Source organism: Scomber scombrus, chromosome 7 (genome assembly GCF_963691925.1).
Source record: "Scomber scombrus chromosome 7, fScoSco1.1, whole genome shotgun sequence".
Lineage (NCBI taxonomy): Eukaryota > Metazoa > Chordata > Actinopteri > Scombriformes > Scombridae > Scomber > Scomber scombrus.
Window position 1 is genome coordinate 13,080,899 of NC_084976.1, and position 22,132 is coordinate 13,103,030.

Below are 22,132 nucleotides of genomic sequence, written 5' to 3' on the forward strand. Positions count from 1 at the left end.
CCTGCATACCTTTCTCCACTGTTGTTTTTGTTTCTTTGTCCACTTCATAATCCTTACATACATGGTGGGTTTAAAGTCTGAGTCATGAGCATAAAATTGGACAGCAATATATTGAACTGGGTATCGATGTTATATTACCCCTACGGCATTGTTTTGCTGACTGTATCGGTTCCCTCCTCTTCTTTTTTTTCAAAACCTTGAAAGTTACTTGTTTTTCTCATATTTTCATGTTTTTTACTTTTCCTTTTGCTTCTGAAGTGCACAGGGTCTCATTAGGGTCCATACAGGAAACTGAGTACTAGTCTTACATCATCCACATCTTCTTTTGATCATTTATACTTTGATCTAATCTTATAGTAAGAGGACCTTTGCTTCACTTTGGGGCAAACATTTTTTCTGATCTAGACCACACTAACTGTGTTTTTATCATTTAAATCACAATCAACATTGTGGTTGTGTGGTGTGTGTGTGTGTAAGTGTGTTATTAGTGCCGACTGATGTTATCTACCCATTCCAGAGGGAAACCGTGGGTAATGCCAACACCAGCCCAGAAAGAAATCCCCCTCACTCCTCCTCTCTCCCCGCCCTGCCTTTGTCTCTGTCATTCCTTTCTTCTCTCTCTCTCTTGCTTTCTCTTTCTGTCATACCTGTGTACAGTGTGTGTCTCTCTCTCCACTCAACAAAGCACTTTACTTCAGTTTGGGGACGTTTTTCCAATTCAGTTTTCTTTGTTAACGTTAATTGTAAAAAATAACAATTAGTCCACCTCTGCTTGCATTTCTCTGATTTTTTCTCTCTCATCTCTGTGGTGGTGATATCCTATTTACCCAGAAACCTTGGCTCACCATAACATAGCTACACACACACACACACACACACACACACACACACACACACACACACACACACACACACACACACACACACACACACACACACACACACACACACACACACACACACACACACACAAACCTCCTCCCCATTGTGTCTGGCTGGCATGCTGATGAATGAATGAATGAAACCTTGTGATTATTCCTTATCTCTATAACCTAAACACACACAGGGTTCTTAGAGGATGCCCTGCAGGATGACAGTGTTTTAAGAGGAACCCCCTCTATCAGCCCCAAAAGCATCTAGTACCTAAAAACCCTGATATCTATTCAGTGTTAAAGGGCGTCTTGCCAACCTGGACTATAAACTTAATAAATGAAAGGCAAGTTTTATCATCTGTCCCCGTATATATCTTAATATCTCAAGCTCACATTGTTTATGTCTCATTCATTATTCAAACACATTGCTGGCTGTTTGTATTCAGACTGAAACCAACAACGGTAACATAAAAAAATCTACACTAAACCATGAAATGCAACATAATCAGAACACATTTATTCGTGCCACAGCTGTGGTCTGATGAGAACAACCAATCAAATCTGTTCAGGAAGTAGCACCGTCAGCCGCCTTTGTTCCTCACCATGCTCATCTCTTCAGCAGTAAAACACATAATGATGAGCAGGGCAGTGATAAAAGAAAATTGATGTTGCTCTCTTAATGTTCTCTTTGGCTGCTGGCGCAGTGTTGGGAGGACAAGCGCTGCGGCGAATGGTTTGCTCCCAAAATGAGATATCCATAAGTGATTAGCAGCTTGGCTATCTGGAAATGCTTTCCTAGAAAATGTTGCAATTTTAAGCATTTGTGCTGCCTAAGCATTGAGTGACTTATGTTAAGGTGTTTTCCTTGTAATTATCTTATAAATCTTACAAGCTAATCTATAAATATTTAAGGGGAAGGTGATACTATAATATACAGTATGTTAGGTTTGATACTGTTCTTTACATGGTTTTTCGGAAGACTGCAGACCATCATATCATGGTTCTTGTGCAGTGTGAGTCTGCAGAGATCACAGGACCAGACCTCAGCTGCACTGTCAGCAGCAGCTTGTCTTGGCCATGGAGAATCAATGTATTGTAGAACAAATTATTTTCTCTGGCTGACTTTAGTAAAGTGGTTAAAAGGATCTTTTCTTGAACCATATTCAGTTCATGTTGGCCGCAGAGCCGATCTCACGGTGGTAATCTCTCCTGCGTCAGCTCTACTGAGTCTCCCTGTGAGGATTCTCTATCAGCGTAGGTAAGTGGTTATCTTTGGCTTCAGTGCCAATTCCCACCGCTGGCGTATGGCAGGAAAATAGAGGAGTGTGCTTCCTGTGTAGCTGAAGGGTTTAAATACTGCGTTCAAGGTTCTCAGGATGATTTGATGTGTGATGTGCAGTTTGGAAAAGAAGAGGCGGGTTGACATTGATTTAACTTTACTGGCACCTTTCTAATATCTGGAAAAACAATAACTATTGCTGCTTTATACATAGGCCAGACTTTAATGGTTCAATAAATGGTCTTTCAAGAACTTTCATGTGTTTAATCCCTGCCTTGCAGATGATGTTCAGTGTTTTTGCCCCGTATATTATCCTATTTAACAGCAGCCTGGAGAGTCTTGCTCCACTCTTACACTGAGTTACACCATCCCTGATTATTCAGGGATAAAATTACAGTGTGTGTATGTGCTTCCTCTTCTCTATTGTCTCTATTGTAACACATGCATATTCATACTATGTAAACCAGAAAAAAGTAGCAGAACGATGGCACAGAAACTACTACACTACACTACACTACTAAATGGAGAAGAAAAAATCTATTTCTCATTACACCTCCCAGTTTGTTAGTATGTTGTGTGATAACTGTATGTCATGCACAATTTGCATTTCTTCATGGTGACGTCCACCTGGCATCCACGTTGAGATCAAGATGGTAAGAAAAAATACTTAGCATTTTTTTTCCTGCGCAGAATGGATTTTTCTGTGCAGTAATGGTTCAATTATCCAATAGTCATACATTCCATAGCACAATCTCTCACATATAGCGTACTTACTCTACTATAATGTAGCTACACTGGTGTAAAATGGATGTTATGGCCCTTTTATACCATTTGGAACCTAATCATATATTGCAAGTATGTTTTAAGCAATTTAGGCAAGGAAGGGGTTAAAGGAGGATGACGACATGATGAGATTAAGGAGCAGGAACAGAAAAGAGAGCAATCCGCTGTCTGGAATCCAGGCAGAGCTGATTGATTTCAGCGTATTAAAAGCTAACATGGGGTCATCCCAAAAGCATTAGTTTAGACAGAGATGAAACTGCTTTTAAACACTTCCCTTCATTAAATGGCTTACCTTCTGATTGGATTTCAGTCTTGGCTCCTTATCAGCAAAACAGCACTTTGATTCTATTAAGTAATTTCACTTGCTTTCCCCTTCCGCCTCCTCTCTTTCACTCTCTGTCCCTCTGGTGTCCACTCTCCTCAGCTCACTTGCTGATCTCTCGCGATCTCTGTCTCTCCCTCTATTTTGCTGTATAGTCCTAAAAATACTCTCCTTTCCTCTGTGCTGCGTTGACAGTTTGGGTTTGCAGCCAGCACATCATGACTCATTCATGTTACACACAGGCACACATGCACGTGCAGTACGTCCTGGCATCAGTTATGCAATAAAGAGTCTGTGTCAGCAGTGGCGTGGGGGGATGAATTTCAATGTGCTGTTGATATTAGGACTGTAAGTTTTATTTCCATTAAGAGATTAAATCATTTGTTGAATAACTGTGGGACGGTTGGACAAAACAGGTAATCTAAAGACATCACCTTGGGCTTTGGTCGTGATGGACATTTTTCACATCAAATCTCATTTTATACACCAAATTACCAATAATAATATGACAAAAAAACTATTAGTTGAAGCCCCATTTATAGCATTGATTAATCTTTAATCTTTGACATTATCAATTACTCTGATGATTATTTTCTCCAATAATTGCTTTGTCTAAAAATGACAGAAAATAGTGAATAATCCCCGTTATAATCTTCCAGAGTCAAAGGTTACGTCTTTAAATGATCCAAAGATAGCCTGAAGAGGTGGAGGTATGCACTGGACAAAAGGGTACCAGCAAGAGACAATGAGACCAGTTCTGTATGGTTTGGAGGTGGTGGCACAGATGAAAAGACAGGAGGCGAAGCTGGAGGTGCTGTTGATAATGCTAAGATTTTCGTTAGGAGTGACAAGGATGGATGATTATGAAATAGTATATTAGAGGGACAGCTCAGGTCGGACAAAGTGTTTGGAGACAAAGCAAGAGAGCCGGGATTGAGATGGTTTGGACATGGTCATACTGGGTAAAGAATGTTGAAGATGGATTTTCCACAAGAGGAAAAGAAGAAGGCCAAAGAGGAAGTTGAAAGATATGTTGAGGGAAGACATGCAGGTGGCTGGGGCGACAGAGGAAGATGCAGAGGACAGGAAGAGATGGAGACGGATGATCTGCTGTCGTGACCGCAGGAGAAGATGATCGTGTATGACAAAGAAAAGTCCAGAATCATCACAATTGAGAAACTGTAGCCAGCTGACAAACTGTCCAAAAGTGCTCAGATTAAAGCAGTTTATGCTCATGTTAGAGAAGCTGCAAACAGATCATGCTTGGTATTTTTGCTCAATAAATGTTTATTTATCTAATTTTATGTTGGTTGTCTTTAATATAATTCTAATTTCATTCAGTAATCTGTCAATTAAGTGATCAATTCATCAACTAATTATTTTACCACTAACTTGTGTGCATTTTCTAATTATTCAAGCTCTGTCTTTGTTCAGATGCTTTACAGGACAAAGGAAAAAATAAAAGGAATGTTCATTATTATTTAAATATCCAGCAAACTGAATCAGGCATACCTCAAGGTGGTCAAATATTTGAAGCATTTTACAGCAAGCATTTTGGGGAGTTTATAAATACACTGATTTCACTCAAACTATAAATGTTTACACAAAATGGTGAGATTGATCCAAAGAACAGAACATGAATGCACCCCAAGACATGATGGATGAATAAAAGCATTTTTTGGGAGGGGGGTTAGATTTCCTGTGGCTGCATGCCGCCACAGCTGAATGACTGCAGATGAAACAATTCTCTGTGCTGCTTCAGTTTCAACAGAGATTCAGCGTAACTGTAGGCTATCGTGAATGCTGTTTAGGGGAGGGTGAAAACTCATTGACATTCTCAGGCGAGGCTTGGCATGCTACTTTTATGTGTGAGTGAGTGTCTATCTGTGTAGTGTGTGTGTATGCGTGTGTAGTCACAAATTTGTGTGCAGTATGGGCAGAGCTGTTGCCATGGTAACACAATGTGTGTGTGTGTGTGCACATGAGGGGTGTTTGAATGGGAGGACGGGGGGTAGGTTGAGTTGACAGTTTGACAGAAAAAAAGATAATCTGGGAATCACTGTACACAACACACACACACACACACTCAGAAACATACACTTCACAGGTCTGTGTCTACTACTGACACTTTAATGGGGTTCAAGACACTGTCGACTTACTTTCATGGTGTTTTTGTGTGTGTGTGTGTGTGTGTGTGTGTGTGTGTGTGTGTGTGCGTGTGTGTGCGCGCGCACACGCAAAGCAGAAACTCGGTTTCTGCTGAGTATTGAGTGTGAGTATTGAGTGTTAAATAGCTATTTATCATATTATCTATTCATATAAAAATGACAAAAAATTATTTCAAAGAAGTCAAATGTCAAATGTCAAATGTCAAATCTACATAATAAAATTGTTTTAGTGTGTGTGTGTGTGTGTGTGTGTGTGTGTGTGTGTGTGTGTGTGTGTGTGTGTGTGTGTGTGTGTGTGTGTGTGTGTGCAGAGAGTGTAATAGCAGATGCCCTCTCTGGTCTTGTAGACATGCTCCAATGCTGCTGCCATCTGGTTGGCTGAGTGGAGCTAAAGGCGGGATGGAGGCCGCTGTGAAATCATTGGCTGATAGGGAGGCTCAAAGCTACTTAAGTCCACTTAAGAGACAGAGCAGAGAGAGAGAGAGAGGTGGGAGGGTTGATACAAAGGGGGGGGGGGGGGGGGGGGGGGGGGGTGGTGGTCATGAAACGGGCCAGTGTGTTACTGTTATGGCTTTGTCCACTCAAAAGGGCAGATGGAGGGAGCATGGCACTGCAAAGAGGCAGTCATGCATTGACAGGAGGAGGGCGGGAGGTTGAAAAGCTCAAGTAAAATCCAAGAGGTAGTGGCAACATGAATTGGTCTAAAAACTTTAAAGTTAAAGTTTTAAGGTGCACTGAATTCATCTTCTTAGGCAGGAGGACAGAATTATTTTTAGAGTATCCAGCTGCTGCTGACGGATTGTTAATGCAATCATTGATATCCAAGTAGTGAATTATTTACTGTCCACTATTAAGACAGAAAAATTAAGCCTCAGTGGTCAGCTGATACTTCCTCTGCAGCAAAGTCAGCAGGTTCTTGATTATTACTGGGTTGTGACGGCAGCTGAAGCTCAAGGTATTCAAGCACCTGAATAACCACAAGTACAACCACAAGAACTAAAGAACTAAAACCATGACCCTGACACACACAACAAGGGCTTTTTTTCAGGACTATTTTGCTATTGCTGGTACTGTAAAATTCCAGTTTATTGCAATTTCATTCTTTTTTGTAGGTTTTGGTCATCTTTCTATAAGTTGTGACAACTATAACCAAACTCATTTGAAGTTGAAATTTAATGAAAACTTAAAATAACTTCACAGTGATGAAACAAGCAGACCTCATGTTGCACACACAGTTTTTCTCATGCAAGACTTTTCTGCAACCTCCAGGGCTGAAAAATGAGGCCGATGCAGAAATGCCAAAAACTGCAGTTTCTCGAATGGCCACTTGAGGATGGGTCAATACCCATATACTCCCATATTAAAATAACCAACCTTACAGCAAAAATAAACATATTTACAGCCTAGTACAAAAACAGTTTTATGCACAATTAAGGGTGTGGCTGCTTTGAGTGACAGATCACTACCTTGGTCGCAACCACAGGTAACGCAACCATGATGTCACCCCATATTCAAAGTACAGGCGTAGCTGTTGCCGAAAGTATTTCGGCAACAGTTTTCAGTTCATAAACGTTTTCAGTTCATAAACGTTTTCAGTTCATAAACGTTAATCATATAATTTTAGTCACCTAATAAGTTTTGTTTTTGCATTTGGTTCTACCGAAAGGCCTTCTAAGGAGTCATGTTGTTTGCTAGCAAAAAATAGCATTAGCCTTATCACCGTTAGCCATAGACCATAAAAGCACCGTAGTAACCAAGCAGCAGCTAGCGTCACTATCCCCTCCTCACCTCCTGACCTTTCCTTTTAAATGCGGTCACTTCTGGCCGCATTTAAAATTTCTAAAAAACTAAGATGGCGACGGTCAAAATTCAAATTTGAGGCTTCAAAACTGGAGTCCAGAAACCAATGGATGAAGTGGCTACGTCCATTATTTTTTACAGTCTATGATTATGATCAATTTCTTGCCTAGTCTCATTATTTTTTACAGTCTATGATTATGATCAATTTCTTGCCTAGTCTGACTCTGTTTGGGTGATGTTGCTTGGTTTCCAGATCTTAGCAATTACTTTGCTATAGAGTGGTATCATATCCAATAGAAACTGTGGCCAAACCGATGAAAACAGAATTATGTTTTAATAAAAAACTCATGCAAGGCAAATGTTTCTTTTAAAGTAAAGCTAGTGTGGGAGAGTCCACCACCAGCATACCTGCACACACATACAGTAGCACAATACACATATGAGAGCCGCCATATAGATGCCAGAATAAGAGAAAGGGAGAGTTGAGCATAGTAGTGGTGATTGGTGCTCTTTAGGAGAGGTTATCTTTGGTCACATAGTCCTGCCTGTCAGCCTCCATCACATCAAACCACACAGAGCCTGCCTGTGGAGCTGAGTCACAGAGAGCTAGAAGATACCGTCACCACCCCCCCCCCCCCCCCCCCCCCCCCCCATCTCTCTTCCCTCTGTTTCTTTTTTCACATCTTTTAAAAAGATTCTGACAGTTTTTAGACTTGGTTTATTCATGTTTTTTCATGTCTTCTCATCCTTCTTTCCTTGTATTTTCCTCCCTGCCCTTGATGCTGGTCATTGTTTGTCTGCAATATGTTATTAAGCTCTTTGCTCTCTCTCTCTCTCTCTCTCTCTCTCTCTCTCTCTCTCTCTCTCTCTCTCTCTCTCTCTCTCTGTCTCTCTCTCTCTCTCTCTCTCTCTCTCCTCTGTGCTATTTCACTTTATCTTCTTTCCCTGTGCCTTTAAATCTACCCTCCAGTTTCCTCTCACATCATTCGTCTCCCATCTGATTAATCTTTTTTCTTTCTCCCCACTGTCTGCTGTCAGTCTCTTATTCCCTTTCTTGCATTTTCATTTTCTCCATTTAGTCATATATTCCCTGCTTTCATCCATTTATTTCTTTCTTCATAGCTTCTTCCTTCCATTTTTTCAGTATATTGCAGAATTCAAAACCAGAAGTTCTGAGTCATTTTTCTTTGGTATCTTTTTTTGGTGATATTTAAGGTTCATTTGAGTATGCTAGGCAATGAAAGTAGGCAATGAAAAATAGAAACATACTGTAGGAGATAGCTCACCATTTTTTCAGCCAGATTTCAGAAAAATAATTGTCAACACTGTCAATCATTGTTTGTTTAAGCACATGTGCAAAAACTGCATTAGTTCCAGTTTTTTACGTTTAAAATGTGCTGGTTTTCTGGATTAAGTACCAATGGGTGGTCCATATTAAGAAGTACAAATTAAGAAATGTAAATGTTGATTTATCTTGTTGACCTATCTCTAGGAACTTATGAATTTTCTTAATAATTTGAGACTAAAACATGAATCATTTAATTTAGAAAATGGCTGACAGATTATCCGATGAAAGTAATGAAATGAAAGCATGTGCCTTTGCTGACAGACAAGTGTTTGTTTTCCCATAAGGAAAAAGATGGCAGTCTTTCTCTAATACTTTTTAAAGGTCACCTTTTGGGGTATTATATTTTTTGACAGGAACATTACCAGTGTCCTGGCACATGGAGGTTAAGGCAGCAGCCATGTGTACAGTTAGTGTCATAAGGCCTAAAATAAAAGCTTTGGCTAACAGTCTTACACATGACATCAGTTTTTAAACAACCCTTTATAGACAATGAACTTGTGTCAGTTCCAAAGGCTAACATTACTTATGGCAGTAACATTTGTTCCTTTGTTGAACTGTCTTATGATGCATTATTATAATCTACTTTGGTGACTTTGTTATTCTAATGTGCAGATTCAAAGTTTGGTTTATTCAATGTATGTAGCAATGACATCTCTCTTAAAATGATGTCTTTGTCAGTATTTATACATTCTCAGTAACATGAGTTGTACAAATAATCTCTATAACAATATCACATTTTATGGCAGCTATCTCAATAAACCAACCAAAAGACCTTTCAAGGGTGCTCATCTGGATAGGAATGTCAAGTTTGTGCATTCCAGTTGTGCCTCCTTGAGCTCGACCTTTCCTTCAATGCTCAGCAACAAAGGCAAACGTAGTCCTGGCCATGTCCTTTAATAAACAGCGGTGGTTGTTGTGCACACAAACAAGAAATCAAGGAAAACACATTGATCCATGATGGCCTCACTCAGACGGCCGGTGTTCCAGTAAAAAGAAATGTAACTTAGCTACATACAGTATGCATCTGGGGTGTGTTGGGCTGGTTAAGACAGGAAACTTCTGTAAAGGATTTTGTAATACATGCCTGTTTACATTCTCTGCGTTGTCATTCCTCTGTTTTTTCTCTTCTTTCATTCCCTTCATACTGACACAGAGATGTTTCCGAGTCACAAGCCTTTTCATCTTGATGAGTCAACTGGAGAACTCTCTGTGTTCTGTCATTTCCTTCTTGTTGTCATTCAGAGTGTGTATTTACAGCTACTGAGTGTATATTTACAGCTACATACTCATTATTGTCTCTGTTCTCTTTTTCTCAGGCACTTGCATCTCACCGAGCTTACCTCTTGACTGCACGTATTCCCACTAAGGTAAGCACAGCAACTCTGTCTTAAGTAGGTTTTGTGCTGCAAAATCAACGGAATTCGACATTTATCTAGGAACTATATAGCATACCATACCAAATACAGTAATAGAGCATTATAACTGCAAATATTCATCGCAAATGCGTGGCTGGATTACTGAGGAACCTCCGTTTATGACATGTATTCAGCAGTTATATAAAGCTTATGTGTTTTGCATGGCTGATGAAAGCAAATGAGGGTTTAAAAAAGCTGCTTTGTGTGCGCCTGGTTGCTGTACAATTATACAACTGGTTAAGAAGCCTGTTCTCTTTTTAACATGGAACAGTGGTGGTATAATACAGTGCAGATGGCAACTGCATCACCAGCTATGAAACATCTGTCACCAGCTTTACCAGCGTGATTGTCACCACATGAAAACCAGAAAAGCATTAAAACAATACAGATGTTAACTAAAACGTCCAACAGCACCAATTCAGCAACTATTACTGTCACTACTGTCTTTATGAAACTTCATAATCATAGTCAGCTAGGTATAGCTGGCTCAGCTTTAAAAACAGGCCTTCAACCAATGAAAATCCATGAATACACTTACACAGTGAGTTCAAATAATGTATGGAGAAATAAAGTATATTCATGAAGAGATATCTTTATTTATTTAGATATCAGAGTGATTATTCTGCTTTCTAAGTTTTCAGGGTCAGTCTTTTCCCAAGTTGTAATGGAATTGTAGATGGTCAAATTTATATTTTTCTAAGTACTATAAGTATTTCTCATTCAAAGTTGACTGTCAGAGTTCATTATTATCATTGGAAACAACAGTTGACAAAACGCACTTTAAGGTCCATTTAGTAACAAAGGTTACTGTAATCTGTAAAATGTTAGTAAATGGAGAAAAATACTCGTTATAATTTCTTAAAGCTCAAGGCGATGCCCTCAAATGTCTTGTTTTGTCTGATGTTCAAAACAGTTCAAACCCCACATTATCATGTATGACACATAAAAGATTCAAATTCTCACATTTGAAAAGTGGAACCACTAAATATTTGGCATTTTTGCTTGCAAAAAAAACTAACTAAAATCACTACTCGATTTTCAAAATAGTTGCCGATATTTGCTTTCGAGTGAGTAATCGATTAATGTATCGTGATGTATCGTGGCAGCTCACTTCGAATAAAAGTTTAGCTTTAAAGCAGCCAAACACAAAAAGTTCCTAAAATGCTCAGAAAAAGTACAAATTTGAACATATACAACTCCTTGACACTTACCAAACTCCATCTGCTCATGAAGAGCATGTGATATAATCAAAACCTTGATGACATGAGAATGTTTTGTTAGGTTTGCTTTATGTATATTGTTTCAGCTAATGTGTGAATACTTTGTAAAATATGCAACATACTGTACAACAAGGCCCTTTTATCTGACTGGAACCATTAGATTTTAATTATTTTCTCTGTTTATGTAAAATGTACACAGGATATAGTTACAGTTTATAACCACACTTTAAGGCATACACACACACTAACCAAAGCACAGTTTCATGAAACATAACAGACTGTAAATCTGTGTTTTACAGACTGGTGATGCCTTCTGGTAGGAAAGAGTTGCACTTACATAGTATTTTCTCCAAGTCATGAGATCACACAGCATCATTTGTTGCACCATTGCCAGGAAATATTTGATAGTAACCCCTCTAGTAGCTGTATTCTTTCCAGTCAATAAGATGCCCCCAGGGACAGTTTTGGTGATTGATTGGATGCTTGAAAACTGATTTCTGGGTTTACTGGGGGTAGAAGAGGCCATAAACATTAAAGTTGAACCTGTTTCACATGACGTGTTTTTCCAGTGTTATGAGCTGCAGGTTTAGGATCTGTTTGTTTAGTTGGCTCTGCATCTGGTTTCTATCTATGTGCTGTCTTCTGACCTGGAGGGATTAGACACCTGCTTTATGAAGAACAAACCCCCAACCGCCTTAAACAACCCACCTCACCACTATAAATTGTATCTGTCTCATTGTGCATGTACTGTATGTCTCTTTTCTCTGTCACTCTTTTTTTTTTCTTAGACTCCTTTTCTGTGTCTCTTCAGACTTCTGTCTTACTCTCTTCTACCTACTTTGGATGTCATGTACTCATTTTATTCTTTCTTGATCAGGACAACATTAGACTTTTCAGAGTAGTTATTGAACTTTCTGAAGGTGAATCTTCTACATTTGATTTATTGACATGGGGTGATGAAGTATTCTTGTCTTGGATGTGTTTTTCCATAGAGAAACTAGAATCCCTCCTCAGGTGTTTTGCAACAAATCTGTATCTCCTTCTCTGGCTCGCTCTGCTTAGTCAGATTACAGCCACACATCATCTTTGCTCTCTTCTCCTTCTTTCCCTTTAAGCCATTCGTTCAGCTTTCTAACTCATCCTCCCATTCTTTCCCCACAATCCAGATTACGCCCTTCTTACGTGCTTCACCTTCATTCCCTTATCTCTTCAGCCCTCCGTCTCTTCTCCCTCTGTCTCTTTCCATTTATCCCTCCATTTTTCCTCCCCTCTTCATTACTGTGCCAAAGGTCAGCAGGGACAACCTGCAATGTCTGACTCAAATCCAGTTGACTCTGGTGCTTTTATCTTAAATTTGTCTCATTATTGATTGATCTATGGATCTTTCTTTTTTTTTAAATGATTGGATTACTCGTTGCTTTTTGAGAATCTGAGACCAGGGATCATTTGAAAGTTTTGCTTAATTGAGTATTAATCATTTATTTAGTGTTGTGAATCGGCCCAAGTTAATCTCACTACTTTAATCAGATGAATTACTTATTGCCCAATTTTTGAAATTCTATATGACGTAAAGATCTTTTTGTGTTCAAATTTACACCAGTAGTGCAAGTGCTGGGTGCATTATTGCTGCATACTGTCATTGTTTAAAGATGAGGCCTGCCAGCATTGATTGATAAGAGCTGACTGTTACAGTATATCTCCTTTTATATTGATTTCTGTTTATGTGAAATCTATATTACCATGGAGACCACAAATGAAAATGACCCTCTGTTTACTGTTTTAACACATAAGCTCTTGAGTAGACTGTACATATAGTATATACATCATATGTAGATTCAGTGGTTTTGTTTTGTTGATTCAAAGCTGAGACAGTTTTGAGTTTTTATGTTTTTTGATGTCTGAATACAGTCTGGGTGCTCTATTCAGTCTGTCATATATCTGTCAGCGATGTATCTAAAACACACAAGAGAACAATCTGCAGGTGGTGATTTCATCAGCATTGCTCTTTGGAGGGCAGCCCAAGGCTTTGATATTGAAGTATTGTAGTGCAGTAGCAGTAAACCTTTAGTTAAACACATTTCTCTTTTTACAATAGTAGATTATATCCCCCTCCAGCTCTCCCATATACTGTACTTCTCAGTGGGTTTTTTCTGTGTCTCCCTCCAATTGATGGTTGGAGTCCTCTAAAGAAGCTGCAGGGCTTTACGGTCTGTCAGTGTCTCCTCCCAAACACGCACACATGCTCCCTCTCACACGTCCATTGTTTTCTCACTATTTTCCTTTTGTCTTTGTAGCTTTTGTGGCCTCTTGCTGCTGTATGTCTCACATACCTGTACACTACACCTTTGTATCTCTTCTCTCAGCTTGAAGTCAGAAATGAGAGTTTATGTAAGAAAATATCACAATGAGCATGTCTTTTATAATTTGGACACCATAAATACAGTAATGCAAAACATCTCATCTAAACTAATACAAACAAGCTCATAGAAACCTGAAGTAATAATAATCACAGAAAGAGAAATATTTATTAATGCTACTCATCTGAAAATGTACGTTTTTTATCCATCATAACAGCATCCCAATGTTCAAACAGAAAAGAGGAAGATAGCGGTTAAAGTGGCAGATGGACAATGAACGAATGGGTGAACGAGGCAATTACTCAGGCATTTGGTCACTCCATGGCCCTCCCAGCATGATGTCTTGCCATTGGCTAGAGCTCATGTGTATCAGGATGCTCTCTTATCATTGGCCGAGATTCACATTAATATTCTACCTATACCATTTACTTGTATGAAAAGTTCTGATTGTGCAGACCTAACTTAGACCTAACCTAAGGTCAGTGTTTACTTCATATCGTATTGTATTTTGCACCAAAACACTCAAATGCATCGTATGCGAACAGATACACACCTGTATTAAACCAGAACTTGAAAAATGGTGCGCAATTGCATTTCTTGTTTATTGTAAAAAATTAAATACATTTAAAAAAATTTAAAATTGTCCCAGATAGCCCACATCATGGATTTTTCTTGGAGTTCCAAACATTCTCACCTGCTCTGTGGTTGTGTTTTGATGATAATTTGTAGTGATCGTACATCTAAGATTGATACCTTTTATTGAGTTTGAGGTGCCATGGTAAAGGTGTAAACAGTTATTTGTCTGTTATTAAAGCAAGTCTATGTAACATTTGTTGAACAGTGGCCAATTTAGCAAGTTATGGGTTATGGGTTAATGTTGAATGCTGAATGCTAACATTAGCCACCATTAGCTACTGACCATATCAGATCAATTAAGGCAGCAAAAGCAAAAGTGTTTTGAATGAAGTAAGGGTGTGCTTTATTATTTGTGAAATTAACTTTTAATTTTTAGGAGAAGAATGTTATTTCTTATTTCAAAAGAAAAAAAAAACATTGTATAACCTTGCATATCTCTGCTGCTTTCATGTGCCTTGTTGTCCTTGTTTATGATTCATGTATGTTTCTTTGTTTTGTCCAAGGAAGATGTGATGAACTGAGCTTTGATTTCTTATTTAGTGACTTATTTCCTTTTTGAATAATAAATTGTTTGGGTGTGCGCACATGCATGAGTGCATGTGTGCATGGATTCTTGCATGTGTTTTTACATTGTACCACAATCAATAGAGAAACTGTTATTGTGGAGTTTTTTCTAGATCATAGACCAAACATGAGTGAGGAAACCACAGGCAGTGCTAAAAACACACACTGCATACTGTAGTCAGACAGTAGACAGACAGTCTGCTTATCCTCTGCCTCCTCTCATCTCTGAGCCAAGCCTCAGGAACACAGCTCCCACCTGGAATAGTCTGGCCTCGCTCCCTGGCCTGCCTTCAGGCACTGTACTGTGTGTGTGTGTGTGTGTGTGTGTGTGTGTGTGTGTGTGTGTGTGTGTGTGTGTGTGTGTGTGTGTGTGTGTGTGTGTGTGTGTGTGTGTGTGTGTGTGTGTGTGTGTGTGTGTGTGTGTGTGTGTGTGTGTGTGTGTGTGTGTGCGCGTGTGCGTGTGTGTGCGTGTGTGTGCGTGTTGTGTGTTGTGTGTGTGTGTAAGAGAGAGAGTGAGTGAAGGAAAATGGCGTACTTGCAGTAGTAAACAGTAGTAGATTTTGTGTGCAAGTTCTCCCTCTCACATAAATGGATCCCTTTTTCTGTCCTTTTTAGGTATGGGACGGCAGACTGCTGCTCTTTTTTGTAGTCATGGCCCTGAAATGTTCTCCAGAAACAGAAATAGAAAATGTGGATTTAGGAGTGTTTTACTTGTCTTTAGCCATTGAGTAAAGAAATGAGGATGAGGCCTTTTTCCGATTTACTTTCCATTTTACGTCAGTGAAGCATTCGACTCCTACTTTATTAAAACAATTAAGGAAGCAAAACATAAAAAACTGAAGAAGGACAAAATGTCATACCTATCTGCAAATCAAAACATATTGCTAAATCCTTGAGTTGCTGCATATTAAATGAATTATTGAGCCAGTAATTATTACGTCAGTTGAGATGTAGTAGCATGATATTAGAGCTGATTAAGTTTAAGAATTAAGTGACTGTATCTCATCCCAGCCATAATTTTCCTTTTAACCTACAAACGTGTCTCATGCTGACCTGAAAAACCATCAAACTGTGTGAGTCAGTGATGAAGAAGTCGGCACAGGAGCTGAAAAAGAACCAAGAAATGACTGCGTCCCAACCTATTAATTATGGAACAGACATATTTTTACACAGCATTCCTCAGACAGACAGTCACTGTACTAGACTCTTGTTATTAGAAACAATTACTCTCACAGTTATAGAACACATACTGTTGTTGTTATATTTAGTACAGTAGATGTGTCATTATACAGTACCTCTCATCCACTGATTTTACCTTTACCTTTATCTTTCATATTTTGTTAGTAATGTTCATTTACACAGTAGCAGGTCAGAAAAAGTGTGTGTTTACATAGTTTGTGTTAAGTTATACACAGCAGTTGAGATAATCCTTATGTTAAGTGTAAGTTTTTCAATGATATCCTTCTGTGCTCTGTTGTTTTTAGGTGGAACACTCCTTTAATTATCTGGAGATCCAGGGGATTGCTTGTAACAAGCCAACACAGGTACAGAACCTTTCACCAAAATGAACAGTGTACTTTACCAGGTTTACCAGGTCGCCACATATCTTTTTGTTATTTTTATTTAAATTTGACATTTCATTAACACTCTGTGTTGTCTTCCCAAATTTGCTGTTGAGTACTAACAATAAACACATTTACAATGACAGAAAAGCCACATAAACGAAGAAAAAGCGGCTTGTGAGCGTTAAAACTTGTCCCAGGAGAAAAGCAAAACACTAAAGAATTATAATACTACTTCTTATTATAACAATCAAATCTGGGTAGAATTCTCACCATGAATATCAGGTGCATGCAACACGCTACATTCATCTGATTCAAGGCATAAATAAGAGATGCACAATGTTGGATTTTTTACCAATATTGGATATGCCCATATTTTCCAACACAGAAAGTCGGTATATGAATGAAGAACTTGGGAAGACTGACATTCAGTAGCCAAGCATTAAGACCTGCTGCTTCTCCCACTTTACCTGAATAACAAACCAGGGCTTGGTGCTCTGGGTGGCTAGTGGAAACAAAGCCAGCTAGCCTCTACTAGCCTCCCAGCTAACTCTAGCTTTTTGAGATTTTGGTCAAATCGCACAGCCCTACTCGCACAGAACCCAAGTCATCCAGTATAAGTCTGTAATCACAACAGATGCTGTAATGTTGGTAGATGGACAAAAAATAGAAAATGGGATGCAAAATCACTAGAATGCTAGCATGATCCTTTAAAACTCATTTGAATGTGAGGCACTTAAAAAAACATTTCTCAGGCCCAAAAATGATAGCTCTGGGATGGATGTTCTCTATGTGGAGAGAGCTTCCTTTTGGCTTTTTGACCACAGTTGGTTCACCGTCAGTCAGCATGATCTACATATAAAATATAATAATCTGTCGGTAACCACTCTGTTCCTGCGGCTCAACCTCTGTCCCACTCATCTCGAGAGATGTCAGTCCTCTTAATATCTTGACTGATGGTCTCCCAAGTTTAATAAGTGCTAGCTAGGATTATGTTAATGTTGGCCTATAGGGGTGGCATGTATCACAAGCATTTACATAATTGCAGTGAACACTGAAATGGTTAGCCAGTCTCGGTAAACGTCATTAAATCTCTACTTTTACTTAATGCAAGAGATACGGGTGTATGTGATACTGATATTATTGCTGGGTAGATTCAGTGGATAAATAAATAGCAGTAGATAGACAGAAAAGTGAATATAGAAAGGGAGACGGATACAACTACATTTGTATAATGTATAGACTCATGATAGATTCACATTCTATTCTTTCATTGCCAATCCACTCTTGTTATAAACTTTTAAAAACTAGACTGACCCAGTGGTAAAGAAAAAGGAAAACACTTTTGACCAACTCTGTTTTCTAGCTAAATGAGTACAGCTGAGGTTGAAGCAGGTTTACAGTAGGTGGAACCGTTCATGGTGGTATGGATCCATAATTACATGTATGTCTGTCCTTTTAGCTGTTCATAGAGTATGAACGTGGCTCCTTCTCTCTGAAGCTGCTCTCCACAGAGGAGGTCAATGACGTGGTCGCTCACATAGGAAACTGTCTGCTAAGGATATGTCCTGGTTTACTGCCCAGGTGAGTTTTCCTTCTATACCTGCGTATGTGTGCAATATAACAAATAATGCTGTTTTTCATGGATATGTTGGGCTGTGCATGCAGCAGTCTTGTACATATATTTACCCATTCAAGAGCCCCAACAAGAAGTTAGTGAATTAGTTAGTGAATCAACAGATAATTAATCAGCAACTATTTTGATTATCAAATAATCATTTTAGTATTATTTTAGGCTAAAATGCCAAAAATGTACTAGTTTTTGCCCCCAAAAGGTTGTGATTTAATACATTTGTCATACATCATAATAAACTGATTATTTTGATTTGAACTGATTTTGGGCCATTGGTTGCACAAAACAAGACATTTAAAGATGTCACCTTTTGATTCTGTAGAAATTGTTATGATTTTCTGTCAGTTTATAGACAAAACAATTGTTGTTTTTATTGTAAAGCACTTTGTAACTTTGTTTTGAATGGTGCTATATAAATAAAATTAGTAGTAGTAGTAGTCGTATTGCTGTTTGTGTTTTTACAATGTGTGTGTCTGTGCACACTCTTTGGTTTAGCATGTTGAACAGGGAGGTACTACAAATTCTTCCCAATTCATAGAAGATGACTTTACAAGACAAACAGGCACACACAAACTCTTTGACTTGACCTTATGTTAGTATCTAACTGGAGTACTGCGAAGGCCCTTCCAGACTTTCCTAGTTAAGATGACAGTGATGGTCATCCGTCTTCTCCTTTAGCACTTTGGCTATTTGTGTCAAGTTTAAACTTAAAACTTACATTTGTTGTAGTCAACCTCCTGCATTTTTTTCACAATCCCTTGAGCCAGTTTGTGACAGCACTGGTTGTTTCTTATATATTGAAACAACCTGAAATACTATTGTACTGTACTGAGTACTGTAATGTGGAGGTGAATCTCTTGTTAATATACAATATTGATAACAGGAAGCGCAAATATAAATGCAGAAATGATCACAGATGTAAAACCATAAACTTTTATGACCTTGTCTTGTGAACAGAACAACGTCCCTGACTTGACTAAGAGGCAGATGTTTGTATTTTTGAGCTGCAGTCAATTGTGTGATTTTGTTTAATTTTGTTTTAGTTCATTAGAACACTCACTCAGCAACTTCCCGACAGCATTGACAAGTAAGGCGGTGAGAATGTAGTGATTTTGCTTGTTTCAGTGGTATAAGAAGCTTTATAAAAATGATGTTCTCGCTGTGCTCTATTCTCAGTAAAGTGATGAAGAAACTCAGCATGGAGCCTCCTGACAGACTGACCTCTCTGCAGACGCTGTGGGAGAACAACAAAACTGCTGAGCCTGGACCCTGTGGTAGGAACTTGCGACTCTAGTCTAATTACTGTGTGCTTCTACAGCCCATCACTGAAATGATTTATGATGTGTGTATATTTGTGTGGGTAAACAATGCCTTTGAATGAAGGGTGTAGTAGTTTTACATTGTGAAATTGTATTTAAAATGATTGCAGTGTCTAATTACGTTCTTTTTTGCACTATCCACATCTCACACTTATTTGGTAAAATGGGCAGTTTTAGAATTATTCAAGTTTTAACTTTATGCAAACATGAAAAGTTTACATTGAAACTCTGCAGTGACTTGCTGTTTGCTGATTGTTGTTGTAGTGTTGTAACATGAAGTTTAATCTGCATTGGGCTTTGATCAAAATCAATGTAGTTTTTGCTTCCAGGATTACAGATACAAACAAAACAAAGTGTTGTTGGAGAATGTAGGCTTAAACAATCTTTGCTTTTGAGCAAGACAGAGGTCAGTGAGATGGGGAGGAGATGATCCAGTGGGTCTATCTGTCATGTACCAAACTTTGTTTTGTTGTCTCTCTCTTTTTCACAAATTATGTTTCTTTCTCTTTCTTTGTGTAGGTGGGTTTTCTCAGATGTACAGATGTGTTTGTGACTGGTTAGGCCTGCCTTACAGAGAAGAGGTTCAGTGGGTCAGTATCAGTATATTTAATCACATTCATAAACTGAATAAAACCTTTGATGATTAGAACAGCCACAACATTATCTATATATATACATATAGCACCATTTTCCTCATATCTGCTTGTGCCACAGGATTTTTTTCTCTGTTGTTCTTTGTTGCTTCTTGTCCACAATGAAATCATTGGTTCCCTGATACATATCTTTCCTTTGCTCTGTGCAATCCATTGTTTCTTTATGCCTCAGCAAATGTTTTTTTAATAAGATAAATGTTTGTTAACACTTGCTTTGATTAATTAATTGTTCCCTTTCCAGGATGTGGACACCATCTATTTGACACAAGACACCAGAGAACTCAACCTGCAGGACTTCAGCCATCTGGAGAACAGGTTAGTGTTTCCACAGAAAAGGATATGAGAGGCACAAAACTGTAGGTACTGTAGGTGTGACATGATTTATTTTTGATGGAAAAACATGCTGAAGGCACCACCTAGACTAAGGTGGTACTGATTAAGATACATGTTTAACTGTAGATTTTCTCTCTTCCCTCTGTGTGCTCCACCTCAGGGATTTGGTGGCCATTATAGCAGTACTGGAGTTTAACCAGTGGTTCACCAAGCTCTCCACCAAGGATTACAAACTGGTCAGTTCCTCTTCTTTCACCATCTTCATATGATGATGGCCATGAACTAGATGGTATTATGTCATGTTGTTTATAGTATATTGTATTTTGAGCTCCAAATTTCAGATGTCATGTTTGTCTTTTATGCTCACTGCTCACTAACCTTTTTCCATTTAAACTAGAATAACTGACATTCAGTTTACGCTCAGTCACCACTTTATGAGGTAAAACTAGCTAAAATAGGTGCAGTAGTGTAGTCTAATACAATAGCTCCGCAATAAACTTGTGAGGATTATAATGTTCAGGTTTTGGTTAAACTGTTTGAGAGAGGTGTTAATGGTCATTTATGAGGCTGTAGTTTGTGGTGCTGTTTAATTTTGTTAAGCAGTGTTTCAATGTATATAATTAATGGTAGACCAAATATTTCAGAGGCAATCAACAGTTTTTATTACATATTTAATTTCTCATCCTTCTCATTCCTTTATCTACTAAGAGGTAGTTAGACATCACTGTAAATTTCAACATCATGCTGAATAGACAGGATTATTGGCTGCCAAAAAAAAGCAACGTAATCCAGATTTAATCCCATCTCAGAATTTTAAGTAGTCTGGAGAGTCACTACTTAAGATAAATGGATATCTGTTTTGTGTGCCTGTTAGTTTGTTGTCTATTCCTATTGCTTTTGTAAAGGCCCTGCTTCTCACTTCCCTACTGCACTACTAAAATACCAGTGCAAGGGTTTCTACTTTGTCCGTTACAATATTTGTTGGTCTTTTTTTCCTGCTTCAATAAAACTGGAGGGAGGGCTTGTCTGCATGTCCATCTGTCATACACAACAAGAGACACGCAATCTGTACACCAGCAGATTGTGAAGCTTGAATTTTAATGCTGACTCATGGCAATTTCAAACTTGCATGTAAGGAAAGGTCAGAGTTTCTTGCTGGTCATGTAAATGATGTTGACATGCAGGGCTGCAACTACAGATTTTTTTCATTATCTATTAATCTGCTCAATATTTCCTCAATTAAACGATATACAGTGGTCAATAAAATGTCAGAAAACAAAATCAAATTATCAATTATCAGCATTGTTGCTGATTAATTCTTTGTTTAAGCATGTTATCATAGTAAAAGTGTATGTATGTATGTAAGAGTGTCTTTCCCCTCTGTCTTCCTGTCTGCATTAACTTCTACATTATCTCTCCACTTTTGCCAAATTGTGTGTATCTGCCTGTATAGAATATTTTTTCCCTTTGTTTCCCCCATCTTCCCCTCCTGTCTGTTGACTGAGGATCAGTCCAATGTTCTCGTGTGATAAGACTCTTAATCCTAACGAGACAAAGGGGCTCAATGTCTTAGGCTGTTGCCCCCCTGCAGCACTCCATTACCAACTCTCCGTCTCAAGGCTTTGCTTAGTCTCGCCAATTACCACACGCAGCTTCCTCAGTCCAAACAATTATCTCACGCCTCCGTCACAGACAATTCCTTTTGTATTAAATTCTAAAATCCTGTCACTCACTACCATGCCATGTGCATATTTATGCTTAAATTCTCATATGTGTATGCTGTATCTGACGTGTGTCTTTTCTATTCCAGATTAGTTTGTATTATAATAGACCCCAAGGCTTTTGTCTCTGTATGGTGTCACAGTGTG

The 22,132-nt window shown here is 38.6% G+C and overlaps 1 protein-coding gene across 1 annotated transcript in view; it reads left to right on the plus strand.

Annotated features, from left to right (window-relative positions):
- Positions 1-22,132, plus strand: part of LOC133983371 (F-actin-uncapping protein LRRC16A-like) — a 66,325-nt gene that overhangs the window by 16,437 nt on the left and 27,756 nt on the right. Inside the window, exons 3-9 of the mRNA XM_062422438.1 lie at positions 9,889-9,939; positions 16,249-16,308; positions 17,789-17,910; positions 19,136-19,233; positions 19,798-19,868; positions 20,173-20,246; positions 20,425-20,500. Coding sequence (XP_062278422.1) covers positions 9,889-9,939; positions 16,249-16,308; positions 17,789-17,910; positions 19,136-19,233; positions 19,798-19,868; positions 20,173-20,246; positions 20,425-20,500 — 552 coding nt within the window. The remainder of the gene's footprint in view (positions 1-9,888; positions 9,940-16,248; positions 16,309-17,788; positions 17,911-19,135; positions 19,234-19,797; positions 19,869-20,172; positions 20,247-20,424; positions 20,501-22,132) is intronic.